Source organism: Ceratocystis lukuohia (assembly GCF_044167205.1).
Source record: "Ceratocystis lukuohia strain C4212 chromosome Unknown Supercontig2_pilon, whole genome shotgun sequence".
Lineage (NCBI taxonomy): Eukaryota > Fungi > Ascomycota > Sordariomycetes > Microascales > Ceratocystidaceae > Ceratocystis > Ceratocystis lukuohia.
In genome coordinates this window covers 3880109-3897840 of record NW_027263521.1, presented here as the reverse complement: position 1 = coordinate 3897840, position 17732 = coordinate 3880109, and the positions used below count along the sequence as shown (strand labels likewise).

Here is a 17732-nt window from a genome sequence, read left to right as displayed (position 1 = left end):
TCATGCTCTGAGAGTTTTCTCTCGGCTCTTGTTGTTCTTTTTTTTCTTTTTTTTTTTCGTCTTTGGTTGGGAGTGTCTTAGTATACATTATGCAGCGTTGCTATTTCTTTTAAGCTTATTATCTCTTTATTTCTCTGTACCCCCTCTTGTTTTCCTTGTCCATCTGCCGTGTTACAGCGATCCAAATTCTCCTCGCATGTCGGTGAAATCCGAGCCAGGTGCAAAGCCTAGGTTTGCCATAAACTGCGCGTCTGAATCCATGCCGTCCGTGCAGTCGATGGATGCTAGCTCGTTCAGAATCGCATCATGATCAATCATAACATCGTTCAGTCCTCCTTGATTTTGGCCTTGGCTCTGGCCTTGGAACATGAGATACTGGGGTACGTGGGAAACCATGGGGCTCATCAAGTTCCCAGGGAACCCGTTACTATTAGTTGTGTGGCTTCTTCCACCGGCACTGCTATTGCCGTTGTTGCCACTATTGCCGCTGTCCAGATCGTTGCTACCGCCACCGCCGCCGCCGCCGCCGCCGCTTCTGCCTGCAACGGTACTTCCAGCACTTATACTCCCACGGCTGTTGGCAGCAGCGACGGCAGTGGCGGTGCTGACGGCGCCGAGTGTGAACGAGGCAGTCCGCGTGCGCATGGTGTTGCTGGCAGATGGCGTGCCATGAATGTGGGTTGACATGAAGCCAGGCGCAGAGGTTGAGTGCTGGTGCTGGTTTTGATAGAGATCGGGGGGTGTCATGAGGGAATGGTATTGCGGTCGAGTAGCCCCTTGCTGCTGCTGCTGTTGTTGTTGCTGCTGTTGCAAGTGGTTTTGAGGGTGGCGCTCTGATGAAACACCGTTGTTGAATACTATTGCTTCTGTGTCAATACTCAGACTCATTGGTGTCTTGGCTAGGGTTGGTGTTGTTTCTACGGGTTCTTCAATATTTAGTGCCTGGGATGATGCGTCTACATGGGCCTGCCATGGGCGCTTGAGCTTGGCAATCAAGGCCTCCCAGTGCTCCTTATCCTCGCCAGTGAGGCCCTTAGCTCGCCGGTCAGCCATGCTCATGTATGTGATGAGAATTGGCGCAGAGCCAGGCCCAAGACGTAGCCAGGCATTTTCAACAGATTCCATGAGTGTCCAGAGAAGCGACAGGCGAGAATCGGGCATCAGAGCCAGAGTAATACTAAGAAAAGACGTTTGCAGAAGAAAAGCCGTGGGCAGGAACGGCGTTGCAGCACCAAGGATCGAGTTGCAAAAAGAAAACCGCGAGTCAAGGGCGCTAGCGAGACCTGCAGCTTGTCCAGGAGCAGTAGAAGGAACCATGCTGATGCCGACGTTGCTTAGACCGGCTATGCTTGCGGTGCTACTGCGCTTGAAATTTGATTGCGACTGGCTGAGAATTTGGAAGAAGCGGCAGAGCTGGTTCAGTGAGCTCAAAGACTGGACAGACATTGGTGGAGATTGATTTGCTGAAATGCTGGTGGCTGAGGGTGCATCTGAGGTTGTCGAAAACTCGGGTATAGGCTCCCACATGTCCCATTCGTCCGTGCCATCTTCTGGCAGCGGGTAAACGTTTTCCAGGCAGTCTGGAGTCATGTGTGGCGGCTGGCCAAGGCGGAGGGAAATGAGAGTATCGAGAATGAAACAAGCCATTGTTGTTTTGGCTTTGCGTAAAATGGTTGATGAAGTCGAGAGATGGTTTGTTTGTGCCGGTGGCTTGTCAAGGCCATGAAGCCGCAGCACGATACGGACTGCTATGCCAACTAGGAGGGAAGCAATGCTGGCATTATCTCGGCCAAAACTGACGAGAGAAAGCAGGAGAAGGCCGTTGGCATTTCGCAGACATTGTTCCTCTTCGTCTTCATCTTGGCCGAGCTCTTTTTGTGAGTCTTCAGAATCGGGCTCGTGGTGAACTTTTGGATTTCTCTGGAAAGCGTCGCCCTCGCCAATGACTGGAAGAAGGCTGAGGGCAGTGGCATATATTTCACTCGCTTTTGTGCAATTCTGGACGGCCGGGTCTTGAAAACATGCTACTGCTAGGGCACACCATAGTTCTAGGTCTTTGACGCTGGTGGGTTGGCCGGCGTATGCAGAGCCTAAATTGAGAATACGTGGTTTGTCGACGATGGGAAGCCAACAATGGGTATACGAGAAAAATATGTGGAGCAAGCGTGGTGCGTCTGCGGGGACGTGGTATCGCCGCGCGGCATCAGCATGTGGCTTTGCCGATGATGGGTCGTTGGTGGATTGGTTGGCTGATTCGGAACCGGCCGCTACAGGGTCTTGTTCGGTGCCTGACTCGGATTCTTCTTCGCCATCGGGACGGGGGGCTACCGTGCCTTCTTTCCCCGATAAAAGACGATCTATTTCGCGATGCGTTCGGGATTTCTGCCATTTTTTGTGAAGCTTGTTACCAGCCTCGTTGCCTCTGCCCTGAGCCAACAAGGTCTGGCGGCCGACATCCTGGGCGAGAAGGTCGTTGAGAGCGGCTTCGGAGCCTGGGAACTGGTCGAAGACCCAAACGAGAGCGGACTCAAGGGTGCGGATGAGGCCTGTTTGCACGCCTCGCTTTTTAGGGGCAACGTTGTATGTGCACTGGCGGTTAAGGAAGACGCAGGAAAAGCACTTGGGCTGGACACCGTCGCACTTTTCACGGGCACTATTGGGGAGGGAGGGAGTCAGATAAAGGAAAAGGAATCGGCACAAAAGAGAAGAGGGCTCACCTTCGACATTGGTCGCAAGCTCTGGAGACGCGCTGTCTCTTGGCTGGAGCTGTTGCCGATGTAGTAGCTGGCTGGGTGGAAGTGGAGGCGCCGACGGAGGAGGAAGTGGGATCCGGAAGATCTTGCGATTTTCGTTTAGATGCCATGGCGGGAAAGAGAAGGGAGAACGGGAAGCGGGAAGTAGATAGGAAAGGAGAAGGAGAAGATGAGGGAAAGGGAAGGTTGAGGAGGGGGGAGGGGAGCGGCGGGAGGGGGGAGTACGTTGGGAAAAGAGTGGGATGGTAGAAAAGGAAGATTGCAAGAAGGAAAGCCTTGCCTTGCCTTGCCTTGCCTTGCCTATCGTGGTGGATGGAGGAGAATTAGCGACAAAGGGAGGGTGTCAGCATCAGGATGTTGCTGCGTGTGTGTTGTTGGCTTGGGACTGCAGCTTGTTCTGTGCTGAGGAGATGACGACTGCGCTTCTACCAAGTTAGGAGGAGAGGGTCCCAGGCGGCCACGGTAACAAGAGCCGAGGACAAGACAGGACAGGAGGAGCCGAGTGTAGGCGGACTGGGTGCGGAATTGATTGGATGCTATAACACGTTGCATCAAAATACGACAATGATACAACGCCGGTGTATGTACGTGCAGGTGCAGGTGCAGGCGCAGGCAGATACAAGATTCTCGGAGAGGGAACTTAGAAGGCGGCGATGGGGGGGGGGGGGGGTTTGTTGTGTTGCCTTGTTTCTTTTCTCTTTTTTTTTCTTTTTTTTTTCGTTTTTTTTCCCATAGAGTTTCTTCTATTCCTAGTTCACCTTAATGGCAGCACACACCCACCCCCTTGCTCGATTCCTTTGTGTGCTTGCTTCCAAGTAGGAACGTCATGCGGGGAAAGCGTCCCCCCCCCATCTTTCGTTTTTCTGCTAAGCCCAGAAGGAAACGAGTCCGAGCCTGTAGGAGGAAGTGATTTGTATGATACAAAGCGCGGATAGAGCGGGTAGAGACACAGAGCACGAGGAGGGACTCGAAGGTGGGAAAAATCCGGGGAAAGAAAGCTCTGGGAGTTGGAGAAGCCAAGCATACAGGTCGAGGCTGTAGATGTTGCGTGATGGGGGGGGGGGGGCTGACTTTTTTTTTTTCCCCTCTTTCCTCTTTCCTCTTTTTTCCAGTCTGTATTTACTTTCTGCTGTTGCCTTGTTCGGCGACAGCCATTGGGCCCTGCTTCCATTCCCACGCATTTGTGTGATGCGATCGCAACTTGGTGTTTGTGATACTTGGCTTTTTCTGCCTTCTCTCGTCTCTTGTCATCCTGCTGCTAACTTGCTAGCTGTCACTTGAGACTTAGGCCCTCTGGCGAAGGTTTGCGTGTTGTCTCCTTGTCCCTGCGTCTTTTGTTCTTCCCTCCTCCTCGGAAAAAGATTTTGCCGATGCACTGATGGCCCTGGCGCGAGAATGTTTTGCAACTACCAGTAAGTGCAATGGGGGGGGGAAAGTACTACAGGCTGCACTTTATTCTGTTGTTTTTTCTGTTAATTAATTTTGCTTCTTGTCTTTTTCTGGCCAACTTTTTTCCTGAAAGCCCAAAGCTTTTTTTTTTTATTATTTTTTTTATTATTTTTTTAATTTTTATTTTTAATTTTTTTGGCAAGTATCAAGGCAAAAATAGACAGAAAACCAGGCAAAAAGCCCAAGTTTTCAGAGATAGACGTGATGATCTCTGCCTTTTATTCGTTCTTCCTTGCGCTTCTTGCCTTCTTGTCCTTCTTTTGTCGCTTCAAGTTCAGCAGATAGGAAAAAAAAAAAAAACTTGGACCTCCCTTGCCTTTTTGACTCTCCAAAATCTCTCGCTCCTCTCCTCGTCTGGTCAGCAACTGACGCCCCCCCTGTTTGGCCTTCTGGCTTCTGCTGCTAGGCCCTAGAACTTCGGCTCTTCAGTGGGCAAACTCCCCATCTCCAACTCGTCCGCTTCCTCATGCTTTTCGCCTGCTCAACTCCTCTCACCTCACTGCCCTCTGACTTTGTTTCGCATCAAAACTCATCGCCGCCAAATTCTCCCTCTCCTTTTGTCCTTTTTTTTCTCCCCTTTTCTCCCCTTCTCCTCTTCTTCTGCTCCTCGTCCATCTTCGCTTCTGCAAACCCGCATCCCATTTACCAGACAATGGCTTCTGCTGGGGTCAAACGCCCATACTCGTCCGTAGAGATTGACTGCCCTGATCCAGCCCCAACCCCAGCCTCGGCCTCTTCTTCAATCGCTTCTAGCGCCAATGGTCCTGGTGTCTGCAGCAGCGCCTCGGCTCCCTTGGGCAACCACCCCAAGGCTGCGCGGCTGAGCGCCTACAGCATTGACGGCATCGTCAACGGACCCATGAACTCGGCCATGGCAGCCAATCACCGCTACCAGCCCTACACCACTACCTCTGCCACTGCCTCTCCTACCGCTGCTATCGCTCTGCCAAACGGCGCTGGTAGTAATAGCAGCAGCAATAGCAGCAGCAATGGCAGCTCGTACACCAATGCTGCTATCGCTAGTGCCAATGCCAACACCAGCACCAACGCCAATACCAATACCAATACCAACAACACCTCCAGAATGTCATCACCAACCACTGCCCCGCACCACTACTCCTATCCGCATAGCCATAGCCATAATCACGGCCACTCCAGAATAAGCGGCCATTCAACACCCTCAGGCCTTTACAGCCGGTCTAGAGACCCCACTCCTACTCCTATGATCCCCTCATCGACCATGGCCTACCAAAGCCCTCACTCCCACTCCCACTCCCACTCCCACTCCCTCCCCCCAACCGCCCGAGGCTCCCTTTCCGGCCCCAGCCAGGGCCACGACCCGGATCACAGAGAACCCGTCTTCGCCTCCCTTGCCTCGATCGTGCTGGTTGGCATCCGGGGTTCCGGCAAATCCACCCTCGCCATTATTGCCTCCACTGCCATGAAGCGGCGTGTTATTGATTGCGAAAAGACCTTCCAGCAGGCTATGCGAATATCCAGCGCCGCTTATATGAAAGCCCACAGTGCGACAGAGTGTCATCGCGTGCAGGCCGCCATCCTGCGTGATGTTCTGCGTGAAAACTCTCAGCGCTGCATCATCGTGTGCTCGTGGATTGATCGCTCTATTCTCAGCCTGCTCCGCGACTTTTCCCGTTCCAACCCTGTTATCCAAATTTTGCGTGACCCCCGCGCCATCCAGGAGCATCTCAAGATTGAGACCATTGAAAAGACCCGTAATATCGTCAATGCTAGCACTGCCATCTTCCGTGCCTGCAGCAACCTGGAGTTCTTCAACATCTCGGAGCGCATACGAGATGTTGCGTCTCAGAATCTCTCCCAGGCTTCAGACCCCCCAGACGACACATGCGAGAGGCGTCCAGCCCCGTACCTGGCCCTAAAACGCGCGGAAAGACATTTCCTCAAGTTCCTGTCGCTTGTCATGCCCAATGGCTCCATCCCCTTCATTGAGTCGGCTTTCCCCCTAGCCTCAATCCCAACCGAGGACCGCCGCTTCACCTATGCGACCTCTGTTCGTCTCACGTCTCTGATACAGCAGCGCGACTGCGAGATCGACATTGAAGAACTGGAAACTGGCGCCGATGCTATTGAAATCATCGTCGACGATATCGATGTGCTCTGCGGTGGCTCTCGTTCTCGCCCACCGCCTGTGGGCACTCTGCTAGACCCCGAACGTGCTACTAATATATCCAAAGTAATTGGGAACATTCGTCGAGACACCGTGATTCCCATAATCTACCATGTGCTGCTCCCCACGCCAAACATTGCTAGTGACACCGCCGCCTTCCATGCCCTTTATAAAGAGTATCTGCTCCATGGCCTACGGCTCGCTTGCGAGTACATCACTATCGACCTGCGTCTTTCGGCCTATGAAATCGACCACATCACTACCCAGACTCAAAACTCTAAGCTTATTGGCCACTTTGCCTGCCCGCCATCTGCTCCACCATCCCAGGCAACCACCTGGCTAGACCCTATGTGGATGGCTCATTATCACCGTGCTCGGCTTCAAGGCTGCGACTTGGTCCGCTTTGTCAAGCCGGTGGCCACCATCAAGGACAACTTTGACATCAACCAGCTAAAGTCCAAGGTTGAGGCACTGGATGGGCCCAAAGTGCCATTGATAGCTTTCAATTCGGGCAATCGCGGGCGCCATTCCGCCGTTATGAACCACGTGCTCACCAGCGTTGCTACCCAACCAACCGTCGGCTTTGTGCCCGACACTCCTCACCCGCCAAGCCCCAGAATCACTGCCCAACAAGCCACCCAGGCTCTCTATGCATCGTTTCTGTTTGATCCCATGAAGCTCTATGTCTTTGGTGCCAGGGTTGACTATTCTTTATCTCCTGCTATCCACAACGGCGCTCTAGCCGCCCTTGGGATACCCCATCACTACCGCCCACACTCAACCCAGAATCTGCGCGGACTCAAGGAGCTCATTGACGATCCGTATTTTGCCGGCGCATCTATCGGTCTACCCTTCAAAGTCGAAATCATTGCCCTTACCCACTCTCTCAGTCGTCATGCCCGTGCTATCGGTGCGGTTAACACCCTCATCCCTGTGCGTCGCCTCAATCCTGACGGCTCCATCCCTGAAGACGAGACTCTCTTCAACTGTCGCAATCGCGCCGGCCCTGTGCGCGCCCTTTATGGCGACAATACTGACTGGGTCGGCATTCGTGCTTGCCTCCGCCGTGGCCTATCGCCTGCCAATGCTGTGCGGCCTACAAGCTGTGGTCTTGTAATTGGTGCAGGTGGCATGGCGCGCGCTGCTGTGTATGCTATGCTGCAATTAGGCGTGACCAACATTGTCATCTTTAACCGCACAGCTTCCAATGCCGAAAAACTAGTTGCCCATTTCACGCAGTTGCTTCAACGCAAAGACTTGCCGCTCCTTAGCCCTACGACCACGCTTGATGGACCTGAGATGCAGGCTCGCTTCCACGTCATCCACTCGATTGCCGACCCATGGCCCGCTAATTTCCGCTGTCCCACCATGATCGTTGTTTGCATTCCTATACACAGCATTGGTGACGTGCCGGCACCACATTTTGTTGCGCCTTCTTCATGGCTAGAAAGCCCGACTGGGGGCGTACTGATCGACCTGGGCTACAAGACTCTGGACACTCCCATCATCAATCAGGCCCGAGCCCTGGCTCACCGCGGCTGGGTTGCTATGGACGGCCTAGACTTGCTGCCCGAACAAGGCTTTGCGCAGTTTGAGCTGTTTACGGGCCGCCGAGCACCCCGACGTTTGATGCGTAGATACTGCTTGCAGGCCTATACAGATGAGCAGGGTCGGTCGAATCTAGCACATCTACAACCACGGTTGAATAACATTATGGAACAAGAGCCATAAAGCTGCCTTGTTTGCTGGTTTATGTCCGATCTTGTGTGTTTCAATAGCGCTTTATGATAGGTAAATAATTATGATCATGTTATGACTTGTTACGTATAGTATACTCGGGCCTTGACCCAATAGCATGAAGGCGAGCGAGTGACACAAAAATAATCATCAATAGGAACACAAAAGAGAGAAGAGTTTTTTGAGAGGCGAAAAAAAAAAAAGAAAAAAAGAAAAAAAAGTACAAAACAAAGGCAACGCCAGTTCCTATACCATGCGGATATCATTTAGTATGAACAGCAATGACTAGCTCTAATTCGGACTCCTCATTCCAAGACAACCAGAACTAAGACTTGGGTAATGGCCGAGCCGCTTCTGGTCTCTCTGCACTCTCCATAGTGCACTGCCACAGCAGCCTCCTCTGGTCATCTAGGTTGCCTGTGATCGAGTGCCACACACCCTTGTTATGGAACACGACCAAGTCGCCCTCTTCCCATGCATGCGCATAGATATACTGAGGCCTTACAGTCTTTTTCATCAACGAGCGGATTTTTTCCCGCACAAGTCGGATATCAGTGATCTCTGTGACAACCCCAGTAGCCGGGTCCGTTGTACGGAGTGCATATACACAACAGCCGACAATTTGCAGCAATGGTCTGTCGGGGTATAGCGGGTGCTTCCACACCATGGGATGGATCTGTGAGTCAGACCATGTCCATTCGGGAAGGTCAGAGAGTGGCCGCTCCTGGCCAGCACTGTCGATGGTAAGGCCGTCCGATGTGGCCCGGCAATCGCGGATCCATTCGTATGCGCGTGGGGCATATTGGACTGTGGTGTTGAGGGCCCATTCTTGTTCAGAGGGGGACAGGTTGTCGAATGCACGGGAGCCAGAGATAACTAGGTTGGGTTAATAAGACTTGGGAGATACGATGGATGCAAGTAGGGAACAATGGGATGAGTGGTCAACTTACAGGCTGTAGCACCAGGGGCCAACGACAGTTCATCGCCCTCGTCGAATACGACACGTTGGTCTAGACCCTTGGGTATCACAAGCCCATGTATCAAGGTTACACGGCCTGGTAACCGACGATGTAACGGCATATCCATGTGCCAACGGTAGAACCGGGTTTGGCCAGCCGCAACCTCCTCATCCGAGAGGGGTTTAGAGTGGAACTCTTTCTGGTTCTGCCATGCGATTGACAGGCGTTAGTCTTTCTTTTTATGCCCGAGAAATCGATACCACAATAATAGCCTACTCACCACGTGACGCAGATTTAACTCTGGAATACTTTCGTAGTTCTCGAAGCGCCCGCTACCAAGGATGCTAACCATGGGGGCACGCGGAATTCGATTTCCGCCGTTTCGAGACAAAATGTTGTCCTTGTCAGTGACCATTTTTTCGCCCGCTGAATGTGTATCTTTGACCTTGTCATCCCACACGCCAGCCAGCTCGGACAGCACCGACGGGTGGATTCCTTTTTGCTTCTTGAAAACAAGCACGGAATGCTCCCACAAAGCAGTTTGTAGGAGCTTCTTATCGGAGTCGTCCAGGGCCGCTGGCGTTACTAGCCGCGGCGGGTCGCTGGAGTCGGCCGCGCCTCGGAAGTGTACCTCGGCCCCGATGCGGGAGTCTTTTTGGAGTGAAGCCGGTAGCGGGCGGACCTCCAGGTTGGTAGAACGGGGGTATATCGCTGCAGGCATTTCATATAACAGCTCGACTAATTCCGAGTTACAAGAAAGGGTGGCACAAGCAAAGGAAAAGGAGTAAAAAAGATGGAAGATGAAATCATCGAAAAGGGGAGGAAGCTACGAAATATATTTTTTTTTAAAAAAATGAAAATGAAAAAAAAAAAAAAAAAAACGAATCTGCCGGTGATAAACTTGGAAGGAGCTTCTTCCAGACGAGACGAATACCCCCGTACCTTCCCAAAGGAGAGAAATGTGGACTCCTATCACGGCTTTTGAAAGACTCGCACGAGAATTGGGAGCATCATACGAGTCTGGATAAGTCTGGAAGTCTATTTGCTCAGCAGGAGAAGATTTAACCTTCTTTTACGCGAGTTTTTACTTTGTTTCCCAGTGAGAAGATGTCAGTGCAAAAAGAAAGAGAAGACAGAAAGAGGCTGTGAAGGGAAAAAGACCGTTTGCTGGTTGTGCTGGTTGTGTCTCGGGGGGGTGGATTGTCTTGGCTTTAAACTTGCTGACATGCACGGGATCTGGGGGTGGACGGGGACCGGGCGGGTCAAGTGAAGTGGAGGGTCGGTTGGAGAGGTGGAGAGAGAGCAATGAGAGTTGAGGGTTGTGGAAATTACGAGTACTACGAGAATGAGGGCGAAGGTAAGAAATAAGATATAGAGCTGCTAGGCTAAAGACAAAAACCATGTACGAGACACGACTTATTGTACTCATGCTTACGAATCGACCCCATATCACCATGCCCATCCTATATTTCGTTGCAGATGACGCACACACACGTAAGAAACATATCTGTAGACACGGCGTGCAGACAGACACACATACCACATGCATGCTGGTGTTTCTCGCCAGTGATATTTCTCGTCCGTGCTGCCATTGAGCCGTCTCTGAGGAAAGTCTTTCTCAGCTACCAATCAATGTCCTAACTGCCAGTTTTGGCCTTATTTCCCCCCAAGCTTTGTATCTGCCGCCAGGAAGGAAAAGAAAAAAAAATGGAAAGGGAAAGGGGGGAAAATTCGCCAAAATTACCACAATTACACAACTACCAGCTACACAGCTCCAAAACTAAGAAACTAAGAAAACAATCACAAACAATCCCCATCTAAAAGGTAAATTCCCTAAAAGAATACAGGATGAAAAAAAAGGGAAAAAAAGCAAATCCCGCCCCAGATCAAACCTACCCGGGAATCGGTCATGGACCTTGCGCTTTGTGTGTCGCCCGGCTTTTATCTGACAAAGCCCCCAAACCCGAACTCAGCCAAGATCACCCTGCATTGCAGCCCTCACGTGACCTCATGTTAATCCACAGTACCCTACAATCTCGCGTTTAGCACCCCACAGCTGGGCTAGCGCGCCTAGCCGCCCCAGTAAGTCCATATCCCGCATAAGCCAATAGTACTCACCGCGAATTGTACATGCCTGTTATAAGAATATTCTTCACATACATTGTCCAATAATCCTTCATCCCACCACCAAAATCTGCATACAAAAGCAGCCAGCAAAGAATTCCTTCTGTTGCAACATTCCATGCTTGCCTGCTCTGATGAATCCAGATGGGTCAATAACCCTTGCCCAAACGTACCCCCGCATGGCTGGTGTGGGAACCCATGCCCATCCATCGTGGATTTCCACTGTAGCTTCTATACTCGAATAAGACAAAGCTAGAGAGATCTGGTAAGCGTGACCCATATCTATATCTCCCCCCCCCCCCATGCATGAATGGTGGTCGACTCCCTAGGTCGTGCCTGCAATTTGAGGGCTTGGGTCTTCATTTGTCGGTAGGGTAGCAGTATCCTCACACCCGGGCGATAGTCTCCTTTTTCTAGACCATCTCCTTCAAGACCCTGTAAGCCATTTGCCTGGACTAAAAATTCTTTAAAGATGATCCAAAGTCAAAGTCGTTGTTGTGTCCTTCTTCCTCCCTCCATTCTCCCCTTTTATCCCATACTGCCATCCAGCTAGCCACAGGCTAATTTCGAAACGACCTTGTCTCCTTAGTAGTTGGATGTCTGTCATGATATGATAGCATCAAACACTGCTACTACTCCGCTTTGAGATTTATCCTACCGTTCCATGGATGACCCTGCCTCTTGGTACTCTGCGTAAAAAAGTCTTTTACTCTATTCCTCCTCTCCCGTCCCGCGTGTCTTCCTTCTTTCCCATCTATTTTTACATCCGCCCAAGTGTTCGCCTCTTAACGCACTTTCCTCTCCCAAGATGTCTTGGCTGCAAAATGCTAAGGCTAAAACCAGAAGCCTAGACAGTTGGAGACTGCCGAAGCAGACCTCCACTCTGGCCCCACCCCATGTCTGGACCAATGCTGATATGGACCCTGTGCCGCTCTCCATGCGCACATGGAGCATCTGGACGTGGATGGGCTACTGGTGCAGTGATGCCATCAACATTGGTACTTGGCAAGCTGCCTCGTCAATTATCGCTGTTGGCTTGACGTGGCGTGACGCCATCCCTATTGTCGTCGTTGCAACCACAGTTGTCGCGATTCCGATGGTGCTGAACGGAGCTATGGGCGCACGCCTGCACGTGCCATTCTCTGTTGTCGTGCGCGCCGGCTTTGGCTACTATTTTGCCTACTACTGCATCGTCTCCCGTGCCGTGCTGGCGGCCTTCTGGCTGGGCGTCCAAAGCGTCAGTGGCTCGCAGTGTATCACCATCATGCTAGAGGCCATCTGGCCGTCATACGCCAACATAAAGAACCACCTTCCCGATGATGCCGGAATGACCACCAAGGGCATGATCTCTTACTTTCTGTTCTGGGTTGTGCAGATGCCCATGCTGCTGATACCACCGCGCAAACTCAAATGGCTATTCATCACCAAAATGGTTGTGGCGCCCATTGTGGCGCTCGCCACGCTTGGCTGGTGCGTGAACAAAGCAGGAGGCACTGGCAATATCTTTGACCAGAAGGCGTCTGTGAGTGGAAGCACCAAGGCGTATCTCTGGCTGTCATGCATGACTTCAATTACCGGTTCTTGGTCGACTATGGCTTGCAACATTGCCGACTTCTCGCGGTATAGTAAGACACGCAATGGCCAGTTCATACAGTTGCCCTTTATCCCCGCCATATTCACCGTGTGTTCCGTAATCGGCATCATCACCACCTCTGCTGGCCATGCCATTTGGGGCGTGTATCTGTGGAACCCGCTGGATATTCTGGCCAAGTGGCTGGAGATGGGCAGTGGTGGGCGTGCGGCTGCGTTCTTTGCTGCTGTGGCCTGGTTTATTGTGCAAGTTGGCTCCAATATCACCTCTAATTGCATAAGCGCTGCCAACGACTTGACCGTCCTCTTCCCCAAATGGGTCAACATCCACCGCGGCTGCATCATCACGGCCATTGCCGGAGGCTGGGCGTTTGTCCCATGGAAGATTCTGGCCTCAGCCTCGTCGTTCTTGGCCTTCATGGGCGGATATGCCGTGTTCCTGGGTCCCATTGCCGGTATAATTGTGTCCGATTATTGGTTAGTTCGCCGCCTGCACGTCGACGTCCCGGCCATGTACAATCCTGACGGCCGCTACCATTATTGGCATGGCATTAACTGGCGTGCCCTTGTGACTGTCATTTGCTGCTCGTCGCCCAATCTTCCTGGTCTAGCCAAGGCCATTGATCCTGACTCTGTGCATATCAGCAAAGGAGCATCAAACCTGTACACGTTCAACTACCTGTTCGGATTTACCACATCTGTGTTTTTGTATTGGCTTCTGTCGACGATTTCTCCGCCTACTGAAAGTCTCGTATCTAAGACTATCTTTGGCAACGAGGATTCCCAGCAAGGTATGGATGGTCTGGATGATGCTTCGAACGAGAAGAGGCAATTGTCTTTGCTGCCTCAGGAAAAAGGGTCGTGAAATTAGCCTAGTGCACTATTGCTGCTTGATAATGGCGTTGCAATGTTGGCTTCACCAGGATCAAGTCGGGCGATATTGGACTGTACATAGATTACATATACTACGAACATATATCCATCCAAGCGCCCAGTCAAGGGCATTGTTTTCGCCTGCGGCAATATCAGTGAGTCGGTATAGAGAGGGGAAACAAGAAAAGAAAAAAAAAAAAACTGTTGGGAAAAACTGCACAATCAGCCAGGGTATACTTTTGGCATATGATTAGGGTATTGAACTAGGGTCTGGAGATTACATGGGCCAGCGTACTACGTTCCCCGCTGTTGTGATAAGACGGTGCATTTATTGGATATAGTGGAAAAAAAAGCAAATTGTTAATACTTTTATTCTCAACAAATTTACAATGTTTTTTGACATGTGAAAGGAAAGCGGACGACCCGCTGCTTGGGTAAGAAGGCCTGAACGAATTTGACAAGTCAAGAGGAGTAAAAAAAAAAAAAAGCTAGAAGCTCGCATGTTATCGATTACCAGTGCGCGTAAGACCACGCTTTGCTTAGGCCTTGAAGATTTTATTATATTCGTCCCAAGGCCGCATGGTATTCTTCGCGTGGCTTTTTCTAGCTTTCCTTGGGTCTTACCTTGGTATACATGACAATGACGTCTGGCAGATGACTTGACTAGCTCCCTAATTCTATGTTCTTATCCTTCCCTGGACTTGGCGATATCTAGAGTGACGCTGTAATCCCTGTGGCTCATGGATAGTGTTTTGCATGCTGACGGCCAGGGATCTCTGTTGTGGCCTCGAAAAAAAAAAGATCTTTTGAAAGACGTATTGGGCGGACATGCGTGACAAGCAAATGCGCACAAGCGAAGCAGCACATTTCTGGCTTGATAAACAAAGAAAGCATGTGAAAATAGCACACGCATAAAATGAAGTCTGACCCATGTAGGCCAGGGGAGCCTTTTCCTCTTTAGCGAACTATGCACAGACCGTGTTAGGAGTTTCGTTTCTCCCCAACAAACTTTTGGCCATCACATGTCAAAAGTGACGACGACAACCTAGAAGGCAGGAACCAGGCACAAAGTTTGTATCAGGTAGTGGCGCTGATAAGAGACAATGGAATTTCCATCTACCATCCGGTGCTATTGCGGACTTCAGCGTTGAGATTCACAGAGAGGGAAGTAGAAATAAGGAGAGCGTTACCGTATTACATTACTAGACTTATGGGTGTACACGTGTGCGTCCCGCCCAAATATTGGATGTATGCACATGTATGCTACTTTATCTACAGAGAAATGCACGTCATAGGCGGAAAGCAAGTGTTAGGGTAGATAGATGGCGATATCTAGGGGCTGAAGTTAGCGTAGCTTCAGCTTGAGGAAGCTACCTGCGAGGAAAGGGAAGGTATCCGCTCCCCGCTTTTCTTTCTAGCTTCTCAGCCAGCCTTTTGTTTCTTTGGTTAGGGAAGAGAGAACAAATACGCCGATAGGGACGAAGACGCAAGGCGAACCAAGTGGCAAAAAAAAACACTTACAAAACATAAAATGAAGACGCAAAACTAACAAAACCCGAGACTTTGAAGATTTTCAAACGAACAAGAAAAGAATACATACCCAAAAGCACTGGGCTCGCAACGGCAACTACCTTGCTGGTTATATGTGTGTGCGTAGTCGTACTTTCTAAGTTCAGTCCAGTAAACGCACCTTGATCCGTCATCAAAAATCCACGCTAAAAGGCCTGCCAAAGGCTGCCCGTGAATTTCCCACCGACTTGTCTTCCCTCATCCACTCTTGCTCTTTCCTCTTCTTTATTTTGGTCGCAAACCCACTCCACTCCCACTCTACTTGACGTTATATTCTTACCCTTTTTTTAACCTCTCTCTCTCCCTCTTTCCTTCATTCTTAATTTTCCCGTGGTAGTTGCCCATTCCCACGAGTTCTTTCCTTTTTCGTTCTATTTTTGCACCCTCTTTCCTTTTTGTGCGCTGGCTTCCACCCTCGACCCCGTTCTTTTGCGCCTTTGCGCCTCCCGGAATTATCGTGCTGATAACACAACAATACTCATTCGCTTCACCTAACACGTTTGCCATCTTTGAAGCCGGCCATTTCCTCCGTCCTTTACCACACGCAGGTTCACATAGACAAATATGATGAACAGTAATCAGATTGTTCCTCAAGACCTTGGCGCTGGCCTGGTAGGCAATAGCGACTGGAAAAAAGCTAGCCCTGAAGATGGCATGATATCATCACCGGAAGGGTCTGAGGCCGCTGCCGATCATGCCCTAGAAGACTTGGGATACAAGCCAGAGCTGACGAGAAATCGCTCAACATGGCAGGTCGCCTTCATGTCGTTTGTGCTAGCGTCTATTCCCTATGGCCTGGCCACTACCATGTTCTATCCATTGATCAATGGCGGCCCTGTTGACATCATCTGGGGTTGGGTCGCGGTATCCCTAATTATCCTGTGCGTTGCTGCGTCATTGGGAGAAATCACTAGTGTTTATCCCACGGCTGGAGGTAAGAAAGCCCTACTACTCACTAATCCAATCTGCCTAACCTAACCCTGACACAACCCAATCCAACCCACCGTCCCATTTCGTTTACTACCCAGGGCCAAATCTCTGCATATAATGCACCTTGCTTGATGTATCGTTACGAGTACTAACATGCTCCCTTTGCAATAAGGTGTTTACTACCAGTCATTTATGCTTGCCCCGCCCTCTTGGCGTCGCCTTGCTGCATGGACCACTGGATGGCTGTATCTTGTTGGCAACGTGACTATTACTTTGGCTGTCAACTTTGGAACTACGCTGTTTTATGTGGCCTGCATCAATGTCTTCACTGATTCGGAGGGGAATGACATCTTTCCTGCTTCGAAATACCAGACCTTTCTCATCTTCCTGGCTATAACTATTTTCTCTAACCTAGTGTCATCCTTGTGTAACAAGTATCTACCTTGGCTTGATGTAAGTATTCTATCTCTTCATCTCGTGTTTTTAGACTTCTCTAGATGCGCTAGCACAGGGGTTTGGGCTAACAGGCTCTCCTTTTTTTTTTTAGACTGCCGCCATATACTGGACCTTTGCTGGTGTCATCGCCATTGCCATTTGCGTTCTAGTGCTTGCGAAGGAAGGCCGCCATAGCTCCAAGTATGTCTTTACTCACTTTGAGACGAACTCCGGCTGGGTTCCGGGCTGGTCCTTTTGCGTAGGACTACTTCATGCTGGGTATGCCACTTCGTCTACTGGCATGGTAATTTCCATGTGCGAGGAGGTCCACAACCCCGCTGTGCAGGTGCCTCGTGCTATGGTTACCACGATCTTCTTCAACACCATAGCCGGGTTGCTCTTCTTGATCCCGATGGTTTACGTCCTCCCTGATATCATCACTCTAATAAACCTCCCCTCGGGCCAGCCCGTCCCCACCATCATTAAGTCTGCTGTTGGTTCTGCTGGCGGCGCATTTGGTCTGCTAATTCCCATTATGGTTCTTGCTCTAATCTGCGGTATTGGCTGCACCACTGCTACCTCTCGTTGCGTTTGGGCCTTTGCCCGTGATGGAGCTATCCCTGGCTCTCGCTGGTGGAAGGAAATCAACCATAAGCTGGATGTGCCTCTGAACGCTATGATTCTGTCCATGATTGTTCAGGTCGTTTTAGGTGCCATTTACTTCGGCTCCTCTGCCGCCTTCAACGCGTTCTCTGGTGTTGGTGTCATCTGCCTAACATCATCTTATGCGACCCCCATTGCCATTAGTCTATGGAACGGCCGCAGTCATCTGAAGAATGCCAAGTTCCCTCTTGGAAAGGGACTTGGCATCTTCTGCAACGTCATATCGTTGGCCTGGTCTGCCCTGGCTCTCCCACTGTTCTGCATGCCGTCATATCTTCCCGTCACTGCATCAACGGTGAACTATGCTCCGGCTGTATTTGTTGGTGCCATGGGCATTTCCGCGCTGTGGTACATTGTCTGGGGCCGCAAGAACTATACTGGTCCCCCGACTCACGAGGAGCGGTGAGAATCAACAATACTTGATGGCAACCTCGAGCGCAACCTTTGGCTAATATTTTGACGTTGGTTTGCAACACTCTCTACGGTAGCCTTTTTTCTTCACGC

At 50.8% G+C, this 17732-nt stretch overlaps 5 protein-coding genes across 5 annotated transcripts; 3 read left to right on the top strand and 2 right to left on the bottom strand.

The window, feature by feature from the left end:
- Nucleotides 1-171: 171 nt before the first annotated feature.
- Nucleotides 172-2863, bottom strand: HOO65_020965 (Quinic acid utilization activator; the record flags this gene model as incomplete). The annotated part of the gene is made up of 2 exons (XM_071006451.1): nt 172-2653; nt 2718-2863. 2 exons carry the CDS (start codon nt 2861-2863, stop codon nt 172-174), a joined length of 2628 nt encoding a protein of 875 aa, XP_070861603.1.
- A 1805-nt stretch (nt 2864-4668) lies between these two features.
- HOO65_020964 (Quinate repressor protein) lies at nt 4669-8079 on the top strand (the record flags this gene model as incomplete). The annotated part of the gene is made up of 1 exon (XM_071000201.1): nt 4669-8079. The coding sequence occupies one exon, from the start codon at nt 4669-4671 to the stop codon at nt 8077-8079; it is 3411 nt and encodes a 1136-aa protein (XP_070861602.1).
- A 331-nt stretch (nt 8080-8410) lies between these two features.
- On the bottom strand, nt 8411-9765 carry HOO65_020963 (putative dioxygenase; the record flags this gene model as incomplete). Its single annotated transcript, XM_071006788.1, has 3 exons — nt 8411-8961; nt 9036-9243; nt 9325-9765. 3 exons carry the CDS (start codon nt 9763-9765, stop codon nt 8411-8413), a joined length of 1200 nt encoding a protein of 399 aa, XP_070861601.1.
- A 2211-nt stretch (nt 9766-11976) lies between these two features.
- Nucleotides 11977-13623, top strand: HOO65_020962 (NCS1 nucleoside transporter family; the record flags this gene model as incomplete). Its single annotated transcript, XM_071000200.1, has 1 exon — nt 11977-13623. The coding sequence occupies one exon, from the start codon at nt 11977-11979 to the stop codon at nt 13621-13623; it is 1647 nt and encodes a 548-aa protein (XP_070861600.1).
- Nucleotides 13624-15764: 2141 nt separating this feature from the next.
- On the top strand, nt 15765-17634 carry HOO65_020961 (putative amino-acid permease C15C4.04c; the record flags this gene model as incomplete). The annotated part of the gene is made up of 3 exons (XM_071006620.1): nt 15765-16064; nt 16317-16583; nt 16678-17634. 3 exons carry the CDS (start codon nt 15765-15767, stop codon nt 17632-17634), a joined length of 1524 nt encoding a protein of 507 aa, XP_070861599.1.
- Nucleotides 17635-17732: the final 98 nt, after the last annotated feature.